This window comes from Caretta caretta, chromosome 10 (assembly GCF_965140235.1).
Source record: "Caretta caretta isolate rCarCar2 chromosome 10, rCarCar1.hap1, whole genome shotgun sequence".
NCBI classification, from domain to species: Eukaryota; Metazoa; Chordata; order Testudines; family Cheloniidae; genus Caretta; species Caretta caretta.
The window spans coordinates 55,186,202-55,213,926 of record NC_134215.1 but is presented as its reverse complement, the minus strand read 5'-3'; the positions used below and the strand labels follow the sequence as shown (position 1 = coordinate 55,213,926).

The following is a 27,725-nucleotide window of genomic DNA, read 5'->3' as shown; positions in this document are numbered from 1 at the left end:
TCCTCCTGCAATACCACCAGAAGAGACACTTATTCCCAAGAGAAGGGCAGGTAAACAAACCTGCCTGAAGGGGGATTATCTAGGTGTCCAGAGTATCAATACAGACACACACTAGAAGGATTTAAGGATGGAATGAGCAATAATGGTACTCATGCTGGTATGGATAGTTTTGTTTTGGATAAAGATAAGATTGTTTTGTTTTTGATAATGAATTACCATCACACTGATTAATTTAAACACAGAAAGTAGGGGGCTCTGGTGCAGTGTTAACTAATTTAAGTGACATTCCAGAGCAAACTTCAAAACACTCTTGCCATTGCTTTTGGCTAAAAGTAGCCAGACCTTCTAATATTAGAACACGTGCACATATTACAGAATAGAAAAAAATATTTAAATGGTTACCTGGATTATGATATTTTTTCCCAACATATTCAAATGCAAAGAGGAGCTGGAGATCTGTCGGCTGGGAATAATGCGCTACTGCAAGGCACACCTAGGAAATCATTTGGTTTTTAGTGTTCAGCATTATTGAATATAAAAGTACTTTAGTGTAAGAATCAAAACTGTATATAAAAAAAGGAGTTATTACCAGGAATTATGGCACTGTAAGAGTATAACAAAAGACTGTATTAAAAAATGGTCTGATGTAATATTGCCAGATTTGACTTGAGAGAAGGACTTATGATATATTTTGATATTTGGTTAAATTGGCTAATATTTGCTGGAGAAGAGTCATAGCAGTCAAGATAGGTGAACTTTTGACCTTACATAAAGAGTGACTTGAAGTTATAGACTGATTTTACTAATATAATTTCTTAGTGCTTTAATAGGACTTCATTTTTAGCAGAAAGGTCAGCCAGCTACAGGAGTCCCTGCCAAAATTCTCAGTATATAGACAGCAACATACAGGCAGGGGATGTGAACTACTAAGCTGACGTGTAGGTATCTATGTACAAACAGGAGGGGAGCAGACAGAGGAAAGAGCACAATGGGGCTCCATTCTTGGTTGGTCCTTAGGCACTACTATAACAATCAAATCAAATCAAGAAGTCTTGCATTTTAGAGCCCAACCCTCACATTATTTCTTGAAACAGCTGCCTCCCATTTCTACCTCTAAGGCCTGCAGGAGTTATGTCAATCCTGCAGCAAAATACATCCCATTCACTGATGCAGGGGACGACAGATGGCTTCAAGACTTTTGGAGTAGAAGTAAAGGGATTATCTAGGAATAAGGAATGGCCAAATTTCCATTATAATACGGGTGCTCTCCTCCCTCTACAGTTACTTCTGCCTTATTTTTCAAAGGGTCTAGCACCCCTAGCTTCCCATCAATTTACAATTTCAACCCCTCTGAAAAAACAAAATATTGTGTTGTTTTGACCAGGCATGAGGATTTACAATTAGTTAGATATATCAGTAAGTCGTGTCTTCTCCATTCCCTGAATGGTCTTGAAAATGCAATGTGAGCCAGACATCAGCCTGATAACTTTGGGTCTTGTCCTTAGAAATGCCGCATCTGACTGGTATTTAGTCAGACAAGGAAACACCTGCTTACCATATAAGAATGCCTGTGAACTCAGCAAGTCCCAACATCTCTGCTAAGAACGATACCGTGATCAGAGTATACCAGGCTGCGCCACTTGCCCTATCCTAAGATGGGCACTGCTTCAGAGCATCAAAACCATAGAACAATTATGTCCCCATCACTGCAGCATAAAAAGTTGTTTCTACAGGATCAGAAATTAATGCAATAGAAGACAGAAGCTCACTCAGTAAAGCTGCACACTATGCAAAAGACAAGGTCAGAATTAGGGCTTGATCCTGCAAACACAAGTATTTGTGTTTGCACATGAATAGCACCAATGAACCCAAGAGGAATTCTCACATGAGTGAAGTTAACAGTGTCCTAAGTATTCCAGGAGCAGGCCCTAAATTTCAATTATAATTAAGCTCTGTCATTCTTTATCTGCAAAATTGGGTACTCACCATAGAAAAACAAATTGTTTCCCTTCTGACCAGAATGGACAGAAGGAAACAGTAAGGGCCAAATCTCAGAAATGGAGCAAAGCCCCCATAAAATTCCAAGCAAGGCTCTTTTCATATCCCAATGCTCCAAGCGGGGGCTCATTTTAAAGGCTTTATGTTTGCCTTCTTCCTCCCCTCCAAATAAATGCTCAAAATTTGCTGTTTTACTAAAATATGCCTCCTTCACCTCCAAAGGAAGTATCTGAGGAAAGTGAAGGTCATTTTACTATATTAAATCTACTCCAAAAGTCTAGGTACAGGAAATTCCACCTGTCAAAGTTATTAAAATCTTACTAGAGATTTATTTATTAAAAACTACTTTGCTCTGCAAGGAGCTGTTGAGACCTGTTACAGAGAGCTTCTTGACATTCAAAGCATTGAAGAATCTTCCTGCCTGGGATCTCTGCTACTGCTGGCCACAGGATAATGAACTGAACATCTTAAAGATGCCTTTGATTTTGCATGTGTATGCAGGATGCCCAGCACTTGTACTGAATGTACACTGAGAAATTTTATCTTATTTGTCTTTTCTTAAGCACATTTATTAATAAGTAAATAGCACTGCATCCAAATGCAATGGGACTAACTAAACCAGGAGTGGGGAACCTATGGCCCCCGGGCCACATCCGGCCTGCTGCTTCATTTCATCCAGCCCGTGGGAAGCCTCCATGCCACGGGCTGGAAGCCCCGAGCCTATACCTGCGGCCCCGAGGTGCAATCAGAAAATCTCCATGCATGGCCACTGCCTCCCCTGGCACCAGCTCCGCAGCTCCCATTGGCTGGGAACCACGGCCAATGGGAGCTGTGGGGGCAGCACCGGCAGGCATGGGCAGCACCCCACAAGCATGGGCGGCATGCACTGCACAGAGCTGCCTGGCCCTTTCGCCTAGGGCTGGACATGCAGCCACTTCTGGGAGCAGCGCAGAGGCACAGCAGGCAGGGAGCCTGCCTTAGCCCCACTGTGCTGCCGACCAGAAGCCGCGTGAGGTAAGCGCCGCCCGGCTAGAGCCCACACTCTGAACCTTCTGCCCCAGGTCGGAACCACCTCCCACACCCCAACTTCCTCCCAGACCCCACACCTCCACCCTCACCCCAACCACCTGCCCCAGCCCTGAGCCCCTTCCCACACCCCCTCCCAGAGCCTGCACCCCAACCCCCTGCCCTGAGCCCCCTCCCGTGCTCCAAACCCCTTGGCCCCATCCCAGAGCCCCCTCCTTCACCTCAAACTCCTCATCCCCTGTCCCACCCCAGAGCCCGCACCCCCAGCTGGAGCCCTCACCCGCTCCCACACCCCAACCCCTGCCCGAGCCTAAATCCCCCTCCCGCACCATGAACCCCTCATTTCTGGCCCCACCCCAGAGCCTAGGGGAAACCCCGAGTCTCTGCGCCGCCCCCCGCCCCCGGCTCTGTGTGGCGTGAGACTGATTTTTCCTGTGGGTTAATGGTTCCTGATAGAAAAAAGGTTCCCCATCCCTGATCTAAACATTAAGATAGTGAGCTAGATTTTGAGAGGCAAAAGTACTTTTTATAAAGAGATACCTTTTTAATTATTTGTGTATTCAAAGTTGTATCAAATTACATATGAAAAGTAATACAATGGGCCAGATTTTCACAGGTACTGGGTGCACTCATATTACTGAATATTGTACTGATATTACTACACTGAAGTTGTAGGTGCTCACCATTTCTGATTTTCAGCCTTGAAGATTGTAAGCAAAAGCTCACGTATGAGAAATGGAACCTAGCTATATACAGTGTGCCTCTTTATATGCCAAACATGCCATAAAATACAGTATCGCCACTTGGACTTGTCAAAAATTATTTTGTTAAAGGCTTTATAATGAGTAAAGTCTTAAACCTATATTAAGACTTACACTAAGCAGTCCTATTCAGTAGCAAAGAGACATCAACAAGTTAATGTAATTTTAAGGGTGAAGATCATAAGTCTGACTATTAGTTCATGTTGCTCAGTTTGGGTTACATTACAGGATGGTGACCCAAATACACAGAATTACAACTGCAGGGATCACACCAGAAAAATCACACCCCACCCTATTGGGTACTCTTTTGTACTTCATTAAATGTTGCCTATTCCTCTTTATTTTGCTACATTTTAACCCCCATACAGCATAGATAGGTACATTTAGGGCACTATTTAAAAACAAACAAACAAACATTCTTTGCTTCCAAGGCATTGAGAAAGTTCTCTCATGTTTTGTTTCACTTGTTATGGGGAAAATTTTCTTATAGTTATACACATGAAAACAAGATTGCTGTGACAGGCCATTAAGGGATTAATACAACTGATGGCACGATGCCTCAGAAAAGTCAGAGAGTACATTCAGGCTTAACTCCGTATGGGGATTACTACAGTATTTCTAGTCCTAAGTATAAAAGGAACTTAAGAGTGGCTATATTTTCATTTTGATTTGACTTTTGATGAGAACATTCTCTATTTGTAGAACCAACTTTTAATGGCTGCATACTAACTGCAAACTATTTTTTGCACACTATAAATGTCACAAAAATCCAAATACAGTCTTAAAGGAACAGTTCCCTATACCTCTTCTCCTATACTACTGTTTTCAGTTCAACAATGAAACTACAGCACAAAACAGGTTGGGTCTGATGTCATTCCAGTTTAAGTAGTCACTGGAAAATTACTTAGCATGGGGCTTTGAAACTGTTTACTTAATTAAGCAGATTCTTGTTTGGGTTTTTTGTTTGTTTCTTTGTTTTTTTACAGGTGGAGGAGGAGGGTTGGTCCATTTCTTTAAAAGTGCTTAAACTCTAGGTGAAACACTGGGTTCATTACAATACTGATTGTATACTCCATTTAGAAAATACTGATTGTATACTCCATTTAGTACAGTTTCCACGGTATGCATCCGATGAAGTGAGCTGTAGCTCACGAAAGCTTATGCTCAAATAAATTGGTTAGTCTCTAAGGTGCCACAAATTTTCTTTTTGCGAATACAGACTAACACGGCTGTTACTCTGAAACCATTTAGAAAACTATTTCAGCTATTTCACAGGGTTCCAAGGGTAGGAAAGGGCCATTAGCCCTCACAAAAAATGGATAACTCCATTTGAATTGCTAGAAGTCATGCATGTGAAATCTCGATATACTTTATGTTTTATCATACAAATCTTAGCTGAAAATCAACATGACTGGCAAAGTAAGTATTCATTTTACTATCAGACTTCTATACTTCAGAAAAAGCTTCTTATACTGTTGCTATTTCCAGCTATGTAATTTCTGTAACATAATGAGCACCTTCTTTTGTCTATTAAAAGGATCACTTTAATCAATCTATTGCACTAAAACAAGAACAGAGGTCTGCAAATGTACAGATGCTGGGCTTAATTCTCTAATTTATTAATCAGTTTTACACTTGTGTAACTCCACTGAACTCAGTGGAGTTACTCCTAATACACATTTCTGGGAGGAGAGTCAAAGCCCCCTAGGTGTAGTAGTTTGATCAAGATTGGAGAGTTGAATTGCAAGCAAAGAAAAGGATATAATTTCAAATCAGAAAATTGAAAAGAGCTAATTTTAAAATCAAATATTTGAAACCTGGCTCCTTCTCCATTTGCCTGACAAGTCTTGAGTTCAGGATTTTGTGATATCATCACAACTACCTGAAACAGCGCCTTCCAGCATTATTTTAGGTGGCAGTGACCTTCACTGCGACAGGGAAATACTAGACTTTGAACCTGAGAAATAAGTGGAAGAGGGGCACCTTTTCAAAATCTTCATTTCAACACAGAATCACAGAAAGAGTAGGAAATGATTTAGGTCACATACATGGTGCAGCTCTCTGTAAGGCTATGTACTGCATTTTTTCTAGTGCTTTGTCTTGTTCGGTTTTAACATATGAACAAATGTTCTTGTAATTTTTGAGTTGAAAACAAAAGCAATTATTTAAGATCCCAAATCACTATGAACACATATGTAAACAATCTTTAAAAATCACTTTTAATTTCCCTCTGGAACACACGCAAAACCTAAGAAAACTGAAATATTTATTAAAATTGGATAAGATTTAATTAGGTTTTCATATACCATGAAGCAAACAACTGGAACACATAAGATAGTAACTGCCAATTCAGGCCCTGATTCTGCATTGTGATCTGAACAGGCCGACTGTTGCATCAATAGAGTCCCTCCAATGAAGTGAATAAAGTATCTCCCAGACGCAGTAGTCCACCTGTGCTGATCATAGTGTAGAGTCATGGCCTCTCTTTCTTCCAGATAAATGCTAACATTTTGTTCTGCTACAATCTTCACTTGGAATTTTAGACCAGTGAAATTAACACAGCCTATCAAACAACAATTTATTTGCTAACAAGAACTAAAGCCCTATTTGTGTTCTATCCATATAGTAGCTTTATTGCCTGGGACTTTAAAGACAAGCAAATTCCATAGTCCTCAGCAGAATGCAGTCAGAAGCTGAAAGCTCAAACTGAAGACAAACATGTTTTACAGGAAGTGTTCTTGTACCAAACTGATAAACGTTCAGCATTTTTCCCAACTGCAATTGTGCAAAACCAAAGATATTCAGAACCATCATTTAAAAAACAGGAGAACAGTTTTCACTTACAGGAGATATTGTTAATTAAAAAGTAAAAATAATGGACTTAATTACCCCTATCAGTGGTCACTGTTGCAAATTACATCTCCCTGTACCAGCAGTGCCCCAAGAGCAATTCCACGTCTTGGAAACGCAGGTGATGTTTGCACTGCAACCCTCCCTCCAATTCCACATCTTGGAAACACAGGTGATGTTTGCACTGCAATCACAGGTGAAAGTAAGCCGGTCCGGTCCAGTCCGGCGTACTGGCAAGAGCCAGTACACAGTGCTGGACCAGACCGGCTTCCCCAGGCTGGTGCTTAAAAGGCCCCAGGGCTCCCAGCCGCAGCCCTGGGGCCTTTAAATCTTGATTTAAAGGGCCTGGCCCCGCCTCTTCCAGTTGAGGCCACGCCCCCTGCTCAGGACTCCGGAGTATGGTAAGTCCTTTTAAGTTACTTTCACCCCTGACTGCAACCCTCCTCACCACATGTAACAAGGACTGAATCAAGTTCCATAATATAGTTTATTCATACTCCATATTTGCAAATCCTCTTTTGGCACAATGAAAAAATAACCCTCTAGACCCCCACCCAACACACAGGCTACATCTACACTAACAGCTAGGGGTGTGATTCCAGCTCACGTAGATGTACTCGTGTTAGCTCTCATGTGAGCTAGCACGGTAACAATAACAAGGTAGCCGAGGTAGCACTGACAATGACAGCAAGTTCTAGAAGCAATGAGCTCATCCAGGGGTTGGGACGGATTTGAACTCAGGATGGCTAGCACAGTGTTGTCACTGCCCATGCTACTGCAGCTGTGCTACTATTTTTAGTGTGCTAGTTCAGATGAGAGCTAACACATGTGTGTCTACGTGACTGGGAATCACACCCCTAGCTCTTAGTGTTGTAGCCTCAGGCAACTGTCCACAGCTCTTATGCCATGCTCAGTCCAATTTCAAATGCTAAGAAAGTTTTCTACCACTTTGTAGTAATTCATAGGATATGTCTACACTGCAATAAGACACCCACATGGGTTCCTGGGGCTCAGGGCTATAAAACTGCAGTGCAAATAGTGGGCTTGGGCTGGAACGTGGGCTCTTGGACCCTACGAGGAGATGTCTACACTGCAATTTTATAGCCCTGCAGCTTGAGCCCCAGTCAGCAGACACAGTTACATCTGTTTTATTGCACTGTAGATATACCCATAAAAGCCAATTAAATGCAGCAGCTATTTGATTTGTGTGTAACAATACAGATAGTGTAGATAATAGGTAAGAGTATAACTATTTCTCCACACTGAAGATTAAGTTGCGATTTTTTCTCATTTCAGAATCTTTGTTTATGCAAGCATGTTACATTATTGAATTGCACAGTATTTTCTACTAGGCCCTAAGAGAAACACTAAAATAGAGATTTTATTTTTTTTTAATTTACTTAACTGAGTTTCATTTTGAGAAATCACTCCAGGAGCCCATGTCTCCAAAGACTCTAAAGACATACATGCCTTGGAGATCCCAACAAAGATCATACCTTTTGTATTCCTGAACCTGACAGATAACTAATTTCGTGATTTGTGCAACAAACAATTAGAGTGTGCTCAGTCACCTTTTGTGTGAGCCAGTGATACAGGCCCACTGACTAGGATTGTCTGATGTACATCAGGTACTCCTAGGGGAATTCTGCACCACCACGCAATGCAAAATTTTGCAGAAATGAATGTTGTGCACGCAGAATTTCCTTTCCCCCACAGAAATGGCCTGCGGTGCTGCTGACCACCACTAGTGGTTGCTGGACCCGGCGGAGCCCAACTCACACATAGAAGACACTGCTGGGGGGAGTGGGAGGGAGCTAGATAGTTTCTGACAGCTGCCGTTCCCAGCATGCCCTGAGGGAAGGAGAGGGCGGTGCACAGGAAACTCTGTGCAAGCCTGGGACTGAGCATCAGGCTGTTTCTCCTTCTGGATCCCTGGGGCTGTAGGGCGTGAGTGTCTGGGCGGGCGGGGGCCCCATGGCTGGGCTCTGGCAGGGGAGGGGGTGTGGGAATCTGGGCCAGGGAGGCCTAGAGCTGGGCTTTGGGTGGGAGGGGTTGTGAGTGCCTGGCTTCCGGCTGCAGTCCGGTAGGGGAAGGGGGCAGAGAAACAGGAAGTTGGTTGTCATAGGGGTTTCTTTAACTCTACTCCTGGGGGAATTTTTGAGAGTGTCTGTATTGTTACAGACATACTTGCTGACAGGTATTTTGAAATAAACTACCAAAATAATTGAAACTGGCGTGATTATGTAGTGTTATTTTGACAAATAAAATTTGCAGAATTTTAGTATATTATGTGTAGAATTTTTATTTTGTCACAGAATTTTTATTTTTTGGCACAGAATGCCCCCAGGAATAATCAGGAGAAGCTATAACAAGCAGCAGAGGATAAAACTGAGGCAGTAAAAAAAAAAGCTGTTTAAAGGCATTTCAAATGAAAAATAAAGAACTGAAAGACAGGATAATGCTGGGGCCTGAGAGGTTAAGAAATGTTGGGTCTCTGCAATACTGTCACTGTGTACAAAAGGTGACAACTAAAAACAAAAAAGAAGTGTCTCATCTCCCCTCCCCTGCTACCCCTAAAAATATTTATGACTTGTGGGGGAAGAGCTGGTTTTGATTGGACAGGAATAAGGATTTGGCCTGGATTACTTTTTCTCCTTTTCCCTGTATAATTATGTGTCTGTGTATATAATGAAAGAAAAGGAGTACGTAGCTCACGAAAGCTTATGCTCAAATAAACTGGTTAGTCTCTAAGGTGCCACAAGTACTCCTTTTCTTTCTGCGAATACAGACTAACACGGTTGCTACTCTGAAACCTGTGTATATAATACAGATCTCATACACCTCACACATTTTAAAAAAGCTTCTCAGAGGAATGGAGATGTGGGTGTTGGAGACTGGAAAGACCAAGAAATTGCAGATATATTTAGGCAGTAGGACACTGCAGGGCATGCGCCACGCTTTTGTACTGCCAAGTCCCACATGCACTGTCAGGCAACATACCAAAGGCAAAATCTTGCAGCCACCAAAGTGATAATATCCCAGAATGACGCATCCCTGGTCAGTCTTATTTGACAGTTCTGAAACTGGTCCATAGTATCATTTAATAACCGTTCAATATTGTTGCACCAAATACTTACGAATTAAAATTAAGTGATATATTATAGTTAAACCTGTGCAATCGGTACAATATCAAACATTTTAAATTGTAGTTTATATAGCCAGCTGCTATAATGGCGAGATAGCAGTCCTTTTTAATTATTACCACATTTAATCGTAACTGAAATTAAATTAAAATTCTTGCTTTTCATTAAATTGTGAAACTAGCCATTACTTCTCTTTTCAAGTTTCCTGGCTTAAGCCTTCCCCCAACCCTCTTACTCCTACTTCCCCTTCCTCCCACACCCATCTGGTTTCTCTTCTTTTGGAGGCTTCTCAGCTTTAATTTGAGGGCAAAACAGCTGAATCAAATTGTAAAATAATGATGGGTCTGGAGATTTCCCCCAGGATTCACTAGCCCAACCTTGTATCTATATTCTTCTGGATATCATGCCCCTTCAAATGGACATGTAACTTAAGAGTGCAAGGGAGCATTTAAGAAGTACATTGGCTGCTGTTTCATAGTTAAGACTGAAGCTAGCTTCTTATTATAATCCTGATTTTCAAACCCCTTCCTAATAGTGTCCTCCAAAATAAATTAATCCTCCTGAAATTTCAAACATTCTGGCATCCTCAGGTAAAAGTTTTCTGAGCAGTTTAGGTATGGGGTGTTTGTGGGGAAAATCAGAAAAAATGAGCTTTTAAAGTTGTATCATTATCATTAACACAGCATATTTGTTTATGGACACAGTCAAATAATCAACTATATGTTCCCTATATTGGCTACAAACTTATTATTTTTCCATTGTAGACACAGATCAGTACTATTAGTTCCTGAATGTCTCATACCTGCTGGAATATTAACAAATCGCTTTGCTACTAGAGCCTATTCTTCCTCCTCCTCCCCCGCAAATATCCCCTAAGCTCACTCTCCTTAGGGACAGACCACATTCTTTGGGCCCAAGCCTTCAAACACTGACACACACAATCTGACTCAGAGAAACAGTCCAATTAATTTCAAGGGACCACTCACATGACTCAAATTACTCTTTTTTACAGGTTTTTACAGTATCAGGCCTCCAGACATCAAATATGTGAAAAGGTTAAGAGGAATTCAAAGCTAGTTTTTAAAATAATTTTATTCAAGTTTTTCTAAATACCTGCTTTTAAAAGTAAGTCACAGTCTCAGTTTGCAGAGTACAACACTTAAGTTGGCCTAGTTTCCAGCAGTGAATACGTTCTTTGATGTTTACTGTGTTTAGATATCTCAAAGTCTTCTACAGACAAAGTGAAAAGGTAAGTGTCTTTGTTTTGCTTCAACAGTGACTTCATTCATAACACAGAGGAACACTGTCCTAAGGGGATCATGCTCAGATCATGCTCACTCTGGGAGCCCAAGGGGAATTCCTCTGCTCTGACTTGCACAGCCAAGTTCAGTTATGCAAATTTTCCAAATTAAATGTCATGTTGGGGATCTGATTTATAAATCATTAAAGTTCAGTCATTACAACTGCTTCATTGGTAGGCTTCTGATTTTAAATGGAGGCTGCCTCAGACAATGAAACAGAATCTGTAACAATGGGTCAGGGTCAGTTCTACTATTTGACTTTTTTTCCCAATTATTTTAAACTGTCAAGAGAGGGAAAAAAATGTTATCTGGGACGACCTTTTTCTGTTATAAATCTCTCACATTTGTCTTCAGTTGAATTAGTCTGGCCAATTCACAGTTCATGACACAACTGCTGAGCTTTACGGTCTCATTACCCAATATTGGAAACAGGCATCCTTTAAATTAAGCTGTCCAATCAACAAGCCCTTGGAAGAATTTATAAATACACAATTCCATGCAGCTCATAGTTTTCATGAATAGTTCATAACCTAGCACAAGAAGCGGCACACAAATTAATTAGGCAAAAAATGATATAGCAGACACATACATATTTTGATTTTTCCCAGGGGAAAAATTGGGATTTCTCTAGAACTTTATGTAGTGTAAAATACACTATGCCACCTTTGAGCCAAAGAAAATTCTATTCTTTTTCCCAATAGAATTCAACAAGGCCCTGATTTTTAAAGATGTGGCCCTCTTTGCACCCACAAATTGTAGGCAGAATTGTAGACATAATTTTGTATCCACAATTAACGTTGCATGGACAGTGCACAAGTAATATTAAAGGAGTACTCAAAATCGTAGGTGTAAAAAGGCTGGCTAGGCCACCCTCACAAAGATTCACCAATAGACAAAATAATGTCTTACACTGCTGAAAAAAAGAAGCAGAGGCCAGACAAAAAAGCATGCCACAACACAGATCTGAAAGATGTAAGCTAAACACCTGGAGACAGAAGCATTTGATCCAAGATATCATAGGTTCCTTCTTCTCTGATTATGCTACATCCTAAAATAATCTAATTAAACAAAATCCTGACTGGACCAAAACTTCAGTTACATATGTAAAGTGTTCTCATCATTCTGCATTAGCCAGAAAGTTGATTTTTTTGTCATTTTGCCGTCCAGTGAGGCAAAGGTGCTTCTAAATGTATTTTGGTCTTCAAAATTATGTAGGAGCTCAGCATTCACATAATTAAAAAGTTAAGATTTTCAGTAACTGTTTATTTTGTTAGTGCCAACTAACTAGGCATATAAAAGTGGTGATGCCAGATAGAATATCCTGCTTGTACAAGTTACATTTAATTTTCCTGGTTAAAAAAGAAAGGTGCAGAGAGCCAGAAAAGAATTCAATGGGAGAGGAAGGAAAGTCTACATCATCAGTATTGGAAGGAAATGTCAACAGTCTAGGTTGCTTGTTTGATGAGTACAAACCAGTTTGCAGGTCAGGAAATTCCCTTTTATTTAAACACTGAAAATAGGAATGCAGCTAATAAACTATCTAATCTGTTTTGGATCTAGGATTTTATAGTTTTTACATTCCCCCCCGAAGGAATCAGACTCCTTTTCTACATCAGTCTTCCCAGAATTTAAAAAGCCCAGCACCAATATATCAGGAAGTGCCAATGAATGGTCTTGTTGTTCAGGCTTTACTGAACTCCAAACATTCACTTGGAATTTTTGACAAATTTGGAACACCAAGCATTTGCCAGAAAATACTTGTCCAGATTCCAGGAGGTATATTTAAATTTCAGCATTCTAACCTTTCGGTAACTTTAGGTTTCAAATTTCCAGTACATACTTGGAAGTACCTAACATTTTCCATTTTCAGCTGTAAAACAATCTCTACAGCGGGATATGTAGCTCAAATATATCATTTGACTGCAGCCTTGGAAGTTTTAAACCAACCTTTAAAATACTGGCTCCCTAAGTCTGCAGTCAGTTTTTAAAGTAGAACAGATTTGATTTCACTAATGCACTGAAAGAGTATTACAAGGGGGGTAGAAATTACACAACAGTAAGCACACAATGCAAGTGCACACTAGAAAACATTTGCACAAATTTCCAGTTTGCGCATGCACATGACTAACAACATACACATTTAGCTATGTGCACGCACAATAGGAGATTTTTGAGTTCACATCTGGAAAGGAACATATAAAGCAGATGTATAAATACACATCTAGGTGAGGCCTAAAAACTAGGCTTTAAGTTTTGATGATGCAGGAGACTGGTAATTGGCCTTTCACCTTTGGGTCACGGGTCTGAATCTGACCTCTCACAATGGCAAAAACAATTAATATCCAAAAGTTGTTTGCATATTTAAAGGAGTTCCATTTTCTAGGGAACAGGTATCCACATCAAAGCACATCACTATTATAATTAGCACACTTGATGACAGCTTCAGTAGAAAGAATGAATGGGAATGGAGACTAAACTACTCACCCTCCACTGAGGGTTTTCCAGAACAAAGTTGGTGTATACTGGGAAAATAAAGTACTTCCTGTACTGCACCTCAAGTGAACATACTTCAGACATGTGACGGGGCAAGGCCAGATGGCTATGGAAAAGTAGTGGGAGATAGATATATTAGCTCCAGGCTAAACAAATCCCTGGTATCAGGATAAGTGAAATGGCAGCTGCACCAGGTCAATTAAGACACCTGGGGCCAATTAAGAACTTTCCAGAAGGCAGGGAGAAGGCTAGGTTGATTGGGACACCTGAAGCCAATCAGGGGCTGGCTGAAACTAGTTAAAAGCCTCCCAGTCAGTCAGGTAGGGGTGCATGTCAGGAGCTGTAGAAGGAAGTTGTGCTGGTGGAGAGACTGAGTAGTACACACCATATCAGGCACAAGGAAGGAGGCCCTGAGGTAAGGGTGAAGTGGAGCTTGAGGAAGTGAGGGCTACTGTGGGGGAAGTAGCCCAGGGAATTGCACATGTCATATTTCTAAAAGATCAGCTAACATAGCTGATACTATTAGGGTCCCTGGGCTGGAGCCTGAAGTAGAGGGTGGGCCTGGGCTCCCCCCGCCCTTTGCCTCCTGATTAATCACTGAGACTGGAAGACAATAGAGATGGTGTAAGGAAGGATAACTTCTCACGTCCCTCGCTGGCTTATGATGAAAATGGCTCAGACTGTAGCCCTTGTCTCTAGAGAGAGAAGGGTTATGTGGAGGGTCACAGTGAGCCTCTGAGGCTAGCGAAATCCGCCAGGAAACGTGGGACTCATGGAGGCAAGGACAGAGCTCTGTCACAAGACACTAGCTCCTTTAATCTAGAACCATTCAAATATCTACATATGTATTTTCTTGATGTATTAGTGAAAATACACTATATAACATCTTCTGTTACATCAATGTTTAGGCATATTTACCTCATCTGTACTAGAAAAGATTCACATTTCATCCTGAGATGATTTTCTGTAACCAAATTATCTTAAAAACACTATTATAGATATAAACCTGCATTTTAGAAAGACTAAATGGTAGTTTTTAATTGGTGAGACTGAATTAGTCTTCTTTAATCTCTATCAAGAGCTTAAAAAAACATGAGAAATTGCATAATACCAGAGATGGCACTGCAGGAACTCCAACACAATAAGGAATTTTAAGGAAAAACTGCATGTTTTTAATACCTTTTTTGCACTTTCAGGACCCGCTTCATCAAAGCGAAATCTGACAATACGGAAATCTTTGCAATAAATAATTAATTCTGTTGGATTAAATTTAAGTTTCTGGTTGGGACCAAGGACCTTCTGTTTCCTCTTTGTGTCATTAACTAAAACAAAAAAACAAACATTGTTAAAGATCAAGTATAGAGTATACACTTAAAGAAAAATACTGTTACATTCAGATGACACCAGTAAGACTGTAAAAACTAATATTGTTTGAGTAGAACAGATGCAGCTCCTTGTGAGTCACATTATGATCAAATGTCTAGCTCTCCAAACAAAACTGACTTATAGCTGTTGTCCTCATTTCCCCTATCACCAAATGACCATTGGTGATGGATAATTATATTCCACGAACAAGGGATTTCACATACAGCACCTCTTAGCAACCCATCTTGCCTCCCATGTTGTTCAGCATGAGTTCTCTCCTAACAAGGTCATTTCTTAATGATTGACTAATGAAGCATCATTACTAGGATGATATACAATTTGATCTCTGCCTATTAAAACCTGCTTGCTCAGTATGTCACTTTTTAAGGCATTTCACTAATAAAACCCTGACTTCTGTGTAAACACACTGATACTAATCTGTCCAAAATTTTGGAAGGGAAATACTGCACCCCTTCTAAACCCACCACAACTTAATTCAGTTAAAAAGGAAAGTGGACAACACAACTCTGCGGATGCCCCTCGGGATAGAAATAGGGTCAAGTAGCTCACCTCTTCACTCCATCCTAATACTATCCACTGTTAGGCTATGGAGGATTAGGAATCTATGCCAACCCTTGCAAATTTCTCCCAGAGATGACCTCTGTTAATGGAATCAAAAGCCAACTTCAAATTGACCGAGACCACCTATTATTTTACTTCCTTGGGACAAATGAGTAACAGCAAAACAATCAATCATGGAGCAGCCATTCCTGAAAGTGGCTTGCTCCCATGCAAACAGATTACAACTCTCCATGCAATCCACTAATCTCCAATATCTGGGATAGATTTTTAAAACCATCGGAGAGATTAATTGCTCAGTAATTCCCAGGATAATTTCTGTCACCTTTTCTATATAGTGAAAAAATAACACCAGTGAACCAACCTGCAAGAAAATATCCTCTATTATTTATATGAATAATACCAATTAATATTATAAATATAATATTTATATTAATTGCTAATACCAAGGCCCACCAAACGATACAGTCTTTATAAACGTCTGCAGAGAGAATATCCTCATCAGGAGCTTTGTTATGGAGGTGTTGGTTTATCAAAATTCTATCTTACCCAGTGGAGAGAGGGGACCATTACAGAAAGAGACATCAGGCAAGGTCCAATGAGATAGGAGTATCAGTATAATGCTCCTCATCCTGTAATTTTGACAATCTTAATAAATACTATGGGAGCTTATGCAGGTCCAAAAGCTGGTCCTCCAAAACTGGATAAAAGTTTCTCTCTAATTTTAAACTTAACTAATAGATTCCACTTAATCTGCTTTAAAAATTTATATCTTCAAAATAAGAAATAAAACACACTTGGGCCATAGTTTCTGGCAGAAGACAGAAATTCACCTGCAGGATGCTGATTAATGTCCTGTTTAAAAGCCACTATAAAGTTAGAGAAACAAGATCACCTTAAAATCAGAACTGCAATATAATGTATTTTGTTGTGTATGGCCCAATTGGCTTGGTGGTGGGAGTACCATCTATAAATAATTGTAATTCTGATAATCATTGGTTATCTTTTTTCAATTTAAAATCTTAAGGTAGAAGAGATGTTCAATTATATGCAAAACAGTTATAAATTAAATGGAAAACCAACAGTTATTAAAAAGGCACTGTTTCTTGAACAATTATGAATTCAGAATTGTAATCTCACATACTTTAAAAAGCACATGGAAACCAAATTTAATGCAAGTCTTGCAAAATTTCTCATTTGAATTTTATCCAGTCTTTAGATTGCTTTTCTGACTTGTACCTAAATTTAAATTAATTTGTAACTTCATAGAAAGACTAATGAAATTCAACCTTACCTGTGCACGATTGTGCCTTAATATAGAAAGCAGCTAATAATTTTAACTGTAACATACAACTCATCTTTTAAGCTTTTCACCATACTTAAATGACTTTTCCATACCTGTGACAACTTGTTCAATGCATGTTAGCGGCACATCATGTTCACCAAGGAGGAGGTTTTTATAATGGAATTTCTGGAACAGAGACAAACTCATGATAAATAACAGGAGCTTTACAGCAGTATTGTTTTTACAACACAATTTAGAGAAAACACTGACAGATATTTCTCAAATAAAAACAATGTGGATTCTATATAAAAAAAGTTAAACAGACAATATTTACTTGGAGTTTTCTAGCCTAGTCATGAATCATTTCAGCATCAAACTGACTGCAATTTAAGATGAAAAACCATTACTGCAACTATGAAAAGAAAAATGCATGTCACCTTCCATGAGCAAAGTCAAAGCTTCCTTTTTATAACACCAGATGTAACAAAATAGATTAAGTGTGGAGGATTGCTCCTCAGAGCAGCTACAGACCCCAGGTTGAAAACTTCAGAAACAGTACACTGAGCCCAAAACATAATTATATATGCTGCAATTAGCCATCTGCTACTATTGTCACATACTATTTTACAATGGTAGGAGCGACAAAGAGTATAAGCATGCAAAGGAGTGTAATTTTTATAGTTTACAAATTTAGTTTAAACTCAGACCACTTGAAGAGAGCAGAGAAATATTATCAGATCACTTCAATCTAAAATACTGTATTGTGCCTTTTTGTAGGAAAGAATGAGAAAAATGACCGCAGAAGAAGAGAGAGGCAAAAAATGCATTTGATAAGGAAACATAATGCTAATTTAACAAATTAATTTAAAAGTAATATGCCTTTGGAGCCTTATATATTACTGGTCTCCAAAACTAAGACACTGAATATCATGGAATAGAATTATATTAAACTTTAAGGCTGTTACAGCTATGATTTCCATGCCACAAAATATGAATACAATAAATTTGCTTTGTCATAAAAGCCATGGCCTTTGTCACCCCACTAGTCACTACTGAGCAAGACTCCTTCATGTATTTTCACTAATGTAGTTAAATACACGTCCAGTCAGGCAACTGAGTACTTTAAAAAAAGTTGTAAATGATTACGAAATTTTTATTGAAAAAAAAGTATAAATGATAACTCAGTTTCAACAACCTTTATTGTATTAAAAATATTCTTTGCCAAGATATTTACAAATTAAACTAAGGTTATGACTTTTGCATGTTTTGCCATGCCCTTTCCCTTTTCTGTTGTTATGAACAACCAGCCTTAATTGTTATATATTGCTGCCTCTATACTAAATATGATCATTTCACTAGTATCTTGTCCTCTCCCTTACTGACTTCAATAGGAGTTGGGCACATATTAAAGACTTTGCTGAATTGGTGCTTATATCTACATAAAGGAATCTTGGAATTCTCAGAATTCAGTAAGGTGTTCCATTATATTTTCCAACGAATAGTAAAGTGTTTGGCTTTTTAACAGCACTTCCCAAAACACCCTCCTGCAAACAGTAGCTCGCTGTACTTCCATCATTAACTGCTTTGATACCATAGTTCAAATGACATGGAAAATAATACTCTGATGTCAAAAACTTACGATCTGTAGATACAATAGGACAAATTAAGGATTGGCATACCAATAATTCAGGATGGATATTTGAACTTCCTTTGTTTTATAAAATGAGGCTAGACCTCTCAATTACTTGAGGAATTTATTGTGGTTTAACCAAATCTATTTTATTAATCCTATTCATCATGAATCATGATGTATCAATTGAGAGAAACAAACCTGAAGTGGCATGGGATCATCCGTAATAAATGAAATCTTGAAGTTACTGCAAACCAATTTCCCCCAGAGATCATACTGACTTGTATCTGTTGCAATACATTTTCTCACAAAATTGACTTCATTTACCACAATTTCACCTAAAACAAAACCAAAAAAAAAAAAAGAGTAAGCTATTTAAATCTCTTTAAAGATAGAAACATTGCAAGTTGGTGATTTCAAGTAAGGTGTTCCCCATAAACTTTATTTTCAAATGGTAGGTCAGAAAGCATACTAACTTGGATTTTAACATGAAAGCTGATCAGTGGAAAACAGAACTGTGACCTTTTCATTGAACCACCACTTATAATAGTACAGAAAGAAAGAGAATTAGGAAATAATTAAAAAAACAAAACAAAACCACACTCCTGAGTCATGAGTCTACAGGTCCATGAAAATTGTGATATGCCACCACTGAAGTGTTTTTGTTTTAAAGCAATGACAGCTTAAAATGGAAAATGATTAAGAATAATTAATTTGTTTAAAAAGCCTCAGCTAAAATGTATGGTATGTATTATATGTCAGTATGTTTCTAAAACCTGTACTGTTTAAATTATATTACAGTTCTTTTGTGAACCTGCAGGATCCCAAATTTCAGAATCAATCATCAGAAAGCCAACTTGATTATCAACCAAATCCTCATTTGCACATCTAATTATCTCTGATTAGTACTTGGATATTTAGACTAATATTCAGAGTAAATCCATGAAAGATGACACACGAGTTGTAAAAAATACACTCAAAAATATCACTCTCCTTTTCAGAGCTTCTACTGACCGGCTGATTCATGAGACTAAAATGTTCCTTTGGTAAAAGAGGCTACTTAAAATGCATATATTTAAATTCATTCAGGATTCTTCCCAGATAGAAGTCTCTCAAGTACAAAGAATAGTCTAGGAGAAACTATGCTTTAAACAAGAGGAACACACAGATGCCAATCATATTGAAAGCTATATTCAAAAAGCCTTCATAGCTCCCCTCCGATAAATCTACCTATTAGTATCTGGAATTGAAGTTCCTGGAAGCTAAATTACAGCCTACATACATCCGATGAAGTGAGCTGTAGCTCACGAAAGCTTATGCTCAAATAAATTTGTTAGTCTCTAAGGTGCCACAAGTACTCCTTTTCTTTTAGCCTACGTACAGCTTCCCCCATTTTCCTTCAGGATGTGCAATCTGTTATTTTCTGAATCTCCACATATAAACAAAGTTCTCTTCCATATCAAAGGAGCCACTTGTATTGTTATAACACTTCTGTTGTTGGCTGCCACAGGTAACAAGAGCATGCATATGGAAATTTAAGTTTATAACAGTTTAAATATTTTGTTATTAAAATATTAAATAGTGCATACGACTGATTGACTAGTGATGAAGACTAACTTGCTCATCTAGGGCTTAATTCTGCAAGGTCATCTCCAATTGCCAGACCTGACGGGGACCTGATGGTGCTCAGCACCTTGGGCTCTGGGTGCCCAGAAGACTTTACCATAATATAATCTGTAATCTGTAATAGATTACAGATAAATGGCAGCAGAAATCATTTACAGAGTCAGACATGCCAAGAGACCTTATTGGGTCACCCACAGTCCAGCTCCCTGGTCAGCACATTTTCCAATATTCTTCCCAATGTACTTATCACTTGGGAACATTATAACATTTCAGTGCTTCCAAGAAACTATTCCACAAGCTAATACATCTTACTGTCAAGATGTTTTTCCTGATATACCATCAACATAATCCCCAAATTGTATACTTTATATTTTCTTGTAAAGTACCACCAAATACCACATTAAAATTCCTTTCCACCGTTGATGCTAACAACCTTTGTATACTTTACGCGATGTTCCCTGCTAAACCCCCTGCCTGTATTAGTCTCTTAACCAAACATTTGTGGGTCTTTCCTCATAAGTGAAACCTTCCAGGGCCTTTATAATTTAGTTGCTCTTCTCTGAAGCTATCCAATGTACCAGTATTTCCCGAACAATGTGGTGCCCAGAACCAAATACACTATTTCCCTTAATACTCAAAGAAACATATCATTCAGAATGGCTGATTAATACATGCTAAAAATTTTCATGTATGGTATTCCTTTACTGTTCTGTCAACTGGATTTTATTTTTTTAAACACAGTGTTCATTCCTTACAGTTGTTCAGGCTTCAGTTTTATAATTTTCTTGTTATACGACTTTGTAAATGTGTCTTTTTATGAAGCAGTTCAATAAGCTGAGAGTCAGCTTATTGTTTCGCTCTTTTATTAATGGACCTTTTTATCGTCATTAGTGCCCCCATGCATTTGTAAAACACCTCTCATTTTACTAATGAGAACCAACCAACATTTGGGATATGCCCACTAGGTAATCTTCATCATATCTAGTCCTCGTTGCTTCCTCCCTCCTCACATTTGTGCAGAGACATTTTAATATTCATCTATTTCAGAAAATTCTTTCTTCTGCCTTACTTTTTATGATGGAAGTACGTCAGACCTTTTGACAGCAGTGAAAGCTCCCCAAACCCTCAAATACCCCCTCCCGCAATTTAAAACCCACTTCGAGTCAAATGAGTTTTGACCTAGGAGTTTGGTTATCTAGCTATTCAAAATACTCAGTATGCAAATGGTCAGGGCTCAGTATGCTGTCAACCATTTTTTAAAAAGTATTTTTAAGTTGTGCGTTTTTTTTTTTAAATCAATGTGAAAGCTTGCAGTGCAGTTAACCTTTAACAGATGGAGTTTTCAAGGGCCTTAGTGCAAGTCTATATTTTTTAATAGTGGGATCCTAAACCTTTACCCTGGCGTTTCATATTAAGACACTTAACCTTTAACACTTGTTATTCAGTGGCTATATTAAATAATATGAAGAAGGGTGCAAAGCATCGAAAGCTCCATAAAATAGAGGAAACTAGCTAAATACAGGGAAAAAATTTATCGGTCTAATACCAGGAAACATTTTGCTTTAGCCAAATCCACATCTTAAGAGATGCTTTTTCTATGTCAGTGTATACGATTAAGCTATTCAGAGCTATTATGCTGCACATTTTTACAATGTAGCTGCTTCTTTTTCCAGTAAACAGTCACAAGCTGTTCCAGACACGGAAAAGCAGTCAACACTTTCATGTGACTTGAACAGTCAAAAAGTTATCCCAGGAAACAAGAGAGCAGTCTGTATAAACCCTGACAGGAAACTAGAACAAATTACAGGGTTACCACCCATTATATATGAAGTGTATTCAAGTAATAAAAATCTACCCAAATTAAATGCATGATTCACAAAGATACTACAAGAGCCCAAAGCTTATTAGTTATTAATCTCTACATTTGAACACATACAATTTTAGAGAATTACAGATTTCTAAGATTCTGGTAAACATTCAAAAAGAAGCGCATATGTTATTGAACTTGACTTCACAGCATCTTGGATGCAACATAAAGCTACTGCTTAAGGGGACCCATGAGAACTTATTTAAGTGACCCATTGTGTTATTACATCACCATCTCCTACATCCCACAACAGTCAAAATCAGAGACTAATAATCAACAAATAAAATCTTATTCAAGCGATACATTTCATGCCGATAATATTTAATTTTTTAGGTAAAGCCAAAGATTGTTCTCTTAACTGTATAGCTGGCAGACATGGACATGCTATGTCTTCCTATCATAAAACTGTTAGATATCTTGATTAGAGCTAAATAAACAAAATGTAATTTGTTAGATAAATGAAAAAGCAATACTGTACTCAACGAAACAAGTCACAAATATTCTATTCCATTTTTCCCTCCTCATACAAAAAAAAAATATTAAGCAGTGCATAGATAGGATTTATGGCATGTACCTTGCCTTCATATTTTTTCTTGTAAGGTGATCACTTATCGGCGAGACCATAGTTGATTATAGGTAAGGGTAAGATTTTGTCACAGTTATTTTTAGTAAAAGTTATGGACATGTCGCGGGCACTAAACAAAAATTCATGGAAGCCTGCATCCAGTCTGGGGAGGAGGCGTGGGGGCGCGAGAGGGGCTGACTGCCGCCACTGGAGATGACAGCTGCATGGCTGAAGCCGAAGAAGTCAGGGAGGGCTGTTAAAATCACAGAATCCGTGACCTAATCACATCCTCACTTATCGGTAATGCTGAAATCAGCTTTGCCTCTCAAGGGGAAATCGATGAGCCTCCTAAGCGTAGCGGTTGGATGGGGAGATGATCTCTGACATGGAAAACAGAGGAAGATTGCAGTTATTCATAATAGCTGCCATCCCAGCCATCTCCTGGGAACCTAGAATCCACCATGACACTACTCGGCCTTCACCGTCCTGATCATGAGAAATATATTGACCAGGCCAGGCCAGAGAGATGGACCCAGATAATACTGCCACAGGCTCTAGCTAAATCCCAAATACCACCTGGGATATTAGACTGTCAGTGACCCTGTCCCACCCTCTTCATGTGTTCTCCTTCCTCACATTATTTCTTCTTTCCTATCTCTCTCCTTTTGCCTTTTACTGAAGGAGCGTCTGGTCAGGCTGGCCAAAAATGCATATTTTGCAACACTGCTGTGAGCCTGTGACCAAAGAGACAGATTATAGCAATGCCCTGAAAAGCCCAATGTTGGTACAAGTTTGCCTGGTCCCAATGTGGCTAATAAAACTGTGTGTCATGTCTGAATTTTTCCGGCAGTTTAAGATGGCACGTGAGAGTTAACACCAGACAGAAGCCACATTTTATATCTTGTTTTCCCTCGCCTTTTTTTTTGTCTTATTTTGTTTTTTAGGAAACAGAACTGGACTTTAAAACAATAGCAATAACCGCTCAAATTTCAACTACTCCCCCCCCCCCCCCAAAAAGAACAATTATTACCATCTAAGCAACTGTCACACAGGGATTTTTCCTTCTAGAAACTCTCCAGCAAAAGGAAAAGGGAACAAGGGACGTTAAAATGAAAGCCTTACTTAATACTTTATATTTCAAATGCCTGAACTATTTTTCCTTGTCTGTATCTTTATTAAAAGGTTACAAAGATTTTTAATGGTGTGTTCGCCATGGTTAAGGTTCACCGAGGCCAGCAGCAGGCTGAGTGGGGCCTGCAAGTGGCCGGCAGCCAGAACCCAAGACCGGCAGCGGGCTGAGCGGGGCTGGCGGCCGGGACCCCAGACCAGCAGTGGGCTGAGCGGCTCAGCCTGCTGCCAGTCTGGGATCCTGGTCCTGCCCACACAGAGTGGGTACCTACCTTCTCCCTGGTTCTAGCCCATTCTCTTCCTCTCTCTCTGCACTGAGCACAGGGTGAAGGATCAGGCTGGGGGTTGGGGTGTAGGGTCTGGCCAGGAGCTAGAATGAGGGAGGGGGCTCAGGATTGAGGCAGGAGGTTTGGGTGTGGAGTGCTTACCAGGGCAGCTCCCATTTGGTGCGAGGGGTGCAGGTGGGAATGTGGAGGGGTGGGGTGCAGGAGCTCCCGTTTGGTGCTCAGGGTGGTGGTGGAAATGTGGGGGGTGCAAGAGTCAGGGCATGGGGTGGGGGGGCTGGGTATGTGTGGGGGGTTCTGGAGCCAGGGCTGGGGTCATGGGGGAGTGCAGGGGTCAGGGCAAGAGGCTGGGGTGTGTGAGGGTGCATGGGTCAGGGCAGAGGTCTGAGAGTGTGTGAGGGGGCTCCAGGGGTCAGGGCAGAGGGCTGGGGTCATGGGGGGTGCAGGGGTCAGGGCAGAGGGCTAGGAGTGTGTGAGGGGGGTGCAGGGGTCAGGGCAGGGGGCTGGGGTGTGTGGGAGGGGCTGCAGGGGTCAGGGCAGGGAGCTAGGGTCATGGGGTGCTCCCAGGCCCCTGTGCAGAGCGGCTCACGGCAGGGGGCTGGAGGGGATATGCCAATTCCACCCCCCTTCCCCAAGACCCTATCCCCACTTCTTCTCCGCCTCCTCCCCAGAGTAGCAAGTGCGCTGCAGTTCCACTTCTCTCCCTCCCCAGCCAGGGCCATCAGCTGACGGGAGGCAGGGAGGGAAAGGAGGCGGGTCAGGAACCCCGCACGCTAGGGGAAGAGGCGGCGGAGGGGGGAGCTCGCCTGCCCTGCAGCAGCAGCCGGCAGGACCAAGCTTCTTCACCCTGCCCCCGCGGGGGGAGGCGGAGAAGAGCGGGTCGGGGCAGGCAGGATTTTTAATGGCACACTGCTGCCTACCGGGGTCCCGGCCTGGGTTCAACAGCGGGCTGAGCGGGGCCAGCGGCTGGGACCTGGCAGGCAGCAGCATGCTATTAAAAATCGGCTCGCGTGCCGTCTTTGGCACACGTGCCATAGGTTGCCGACCCCTGGTCTACTACCTAGCTGAGAAGGAGAACTAATAATGGAGGACATCAAGAAAACTGAGATGTTTAATGCCCGTTTTCCTTCAGTCTTCAATAAAAAGGTTAACTGTGGCCAGAGGCTTAACAACGAGGGGGGAAAGAAACACAAGCCAGAACAGGGAAAGGACAGGTTTAAAGACTATTTAGATAAGTTAGATTAATTCAAGTTGACAGGGCCTGAAAATGTTCAGGTCATGTCAAACCAACCTAATTTCCTTCTTTGAAAGTGTTACTGGCCTAGTGGAGAGGGGAGAAGGGGGGAAGTAGTAGACAGAATCGATCTTTATTCTAGTAAGGCTTTTGACACAATCCCTCATGACATTCTCATAAGCAAAATAGTCAAATGTGGTCTAGAGCAGGGATTCTTGACCTTTTTCTTTCTGAGTCTCCCCTCCCCCCCACTAGAAAAACTCCAGGGTCAAGTGGAGGGCAGCCTCGGGGCTCCGAGCTTCAGACACCGGGGTGGGGGGTGTCCCTCAGGGTTTTAGACTTGCAGGTTGCTGGGGCTCAGGGCTTCTGCCCTGTGGGGCACTGGGCAGGGCCTCCATAGGCATAGTTTGACTTCTATTTCATGGAGTCAGCTATGCACAGTAGGGAGGGAGGGTCGGTCACCTCACCCCCGACTCACCTCAGCAGACCACCCAGTGTGTTGCAGGGGGAGGGAGGGGTGGCTCAGCTCATAAAGTTCAAAAACCGCTCAGGGTTCAGGCAGGAAGTAGCTAGGGATGGTGTGCAAGCCGGGATATAACTCAGGGTGCAGGGAGAGGGGTAGTAGGGGCTGTCTACATGAGCTAGAGGGTGTGTGAGATCAGGGGGCGTAGCTCAGGGCGCAGGGAGTTGCTGCTCCCCAAGGGTTCTACCAGCCAGATCTAGGTCCCCCACCCAGGCAGCTCTTACCAGCGGCACAAACGGTGAAACGGGGCTGGGAGCTGGCTGCAGTCCCAAGCACCAGCAGCAGACAAGACCACTCCCTGGCACCAGCTGCCCCACACTGGCTTCTAGCCTGGGGATGCGACCTGTTCAGGGGGGGCAGGGGAGAGGCAGAAGTGGGAGGGTGGAACTGCCCCTGGGACTGTCCCACTCTGGTTAAGGCAGTGCAGTTGGGGGGGGGGCACATCCTCCGTGCTCCTTCCAACTCTGCCCATGGGCTCAGGACTTCAGCTCTGTAGGGCTCCAGGGCTCGTGGACCCCCTGAAACCATCTCATAGACCCCCCAGGAGGCCGTGAACTCCCAGTTGAGAAGGCTGGCTTAGATGAAATTACTATAAGGGGCGTATACACAACTCTTTGAAAGAATATATTCAAAGAATAGTTATCACTGGTTTGCTGTCAAAGGGTTGGGGGGGGAGGGAGGAGAATATATCCAGTGGGATCACACAGGGGTCTGTGCTGGGTCTGGTACTTTTCAATATTCTCATTAATGACTTGGATAACGGAGGGGAGAGTAATCTTGTAACTTTTGATAAATAGGAGAATGGATCTGAAGTTAACAAGATGAAATTCAATTGAGACAAGTGCAAAGTATTTGGAAAAATCAAATGCACAAAACAGAGAATTACTGGCTAGGCAGTAGTACTGCAGAAAAGGATCTGAGGGTTATAGTAAATCACAAACTGAATACGAGCCAATAATGTGATACAGTTGTGAAAATGGCTAATATAACTCCAGAGTTTAACAGCAGTATCAGATATAAAACAAGGGAGGTATATGTCCAACTTTACTTGGTAGTGGTGAGGCCTCAGCGTGAGTACTGTCTCCAGTTCTGGGTGCCATGCTTTAAGAAAGAGGTAGTTAAATTAGAGAAAGTCTAGAGGAGAGCAACAAAAATGATAAAATGTCAAGAAAACCTGGCCTATGAGGAAACTATGGGGCATGTTTAGACTTGAAAAAAGAAGCCTAAGGGAGGATTTGATAACAGTCTTCCAATAGGTTAAGGGCTGTTATAAAGAAGACAGTGATCAATTGTTCTCCATGTCTACTGAAGATAGAACAAGATGTAATCAGCTTAATCTGCACCGAGGGAGGTTTAGGGTAGATATTACGGAAATCTTTGAAATGCTAAGCAGGGCAGGATTAACTCTCCTGTGGGCCCAGGGCTATTAGATTTTGTGGGGCCCCTGGCGGTTTGCACTGGGAGACTGGGCTCAGGGCTGGGGATTGGAGTGCGGGAGGGGGATGTGGGGTGCAGGCTCCAGCCAGGCGGCACTTACTTCGGGCGGCGGTGCAGCAGGGCTAAGGCAGGATTTCTGCCTGCCACGGCTCTGCGCTGTGCTGCTCTGCTCCCCGAGGTGGCTGGCATGTCTGCATGCCGTCCGCTGTGCATGCCCGCAGGCACCACCACCGCAGCTCCGAATGGCTGCGGTACCTGGCCAATGGGGACAGCACGCAGAGATTCCCTGAACGCCCCTAACCTAGGGGCCGCAAGGGCACATCAGCGAGCCAGCCCTTGCAGCTCCAGGTCCAGGGAGGGGTGTCATGCGACAAGGCTTGGGGACCGGTCTCCGGCCTGCAGCGGGCTGCATGAAAAGAAGCCGCAGGCCGCATCTGGCCCACAAGCCTGCAAGGCCCCCTTTAGCCCCTGCATTAATCTAACCCTGACGCTAAGGATAGTTAAACACTGAAATAAGCTTCCAATGGAGGCTGTGGAATCCTTGTCACTAGACATTTTTAAGAACAGATTAGACGAACACCTGTCAAGGATAGTCTAGGTCAGTGGTGGGCAACCTGCGGCCCATCACGG

General features: G+C 41.4%; 1 protein-coding gene across 2 annotated transcripts in view; it reads right to left on the bottom strand.

Moving 5' to 3' along the window:
• The window catches only part of MTMR10 (myotubularin related protein 10), a 69,454-nt gene that overhangs the window by 18,282 nt on the left and 23,447 nt on the right, over window positions 1-27,725 (bottom strand). For both annotated transcript variants that reach the window (XM_048868237.2, XM_048868238.2), the window contains exons 3-6: window positions 18,633-18,769; window positions 16,915-16,987; window positions 14,752-14,894; window positions 403-493 (exon numbers count right to left, since the gene is read on the bottom strand). In XM_048868237.2, coding sequence (XP_048724194.1) covers window positions 403-493; window positions 14,752-14,894; window positions 16,915-16,987; window positions 18,633-18,769 — 444 coding nt within the window. The remainder of the gene's footprint in view (window positions 1-402; window positions 494-14,751; window positions 14,895-16,914; window positions 16,988-18,632; window positions 18,770-27,725) is intronic.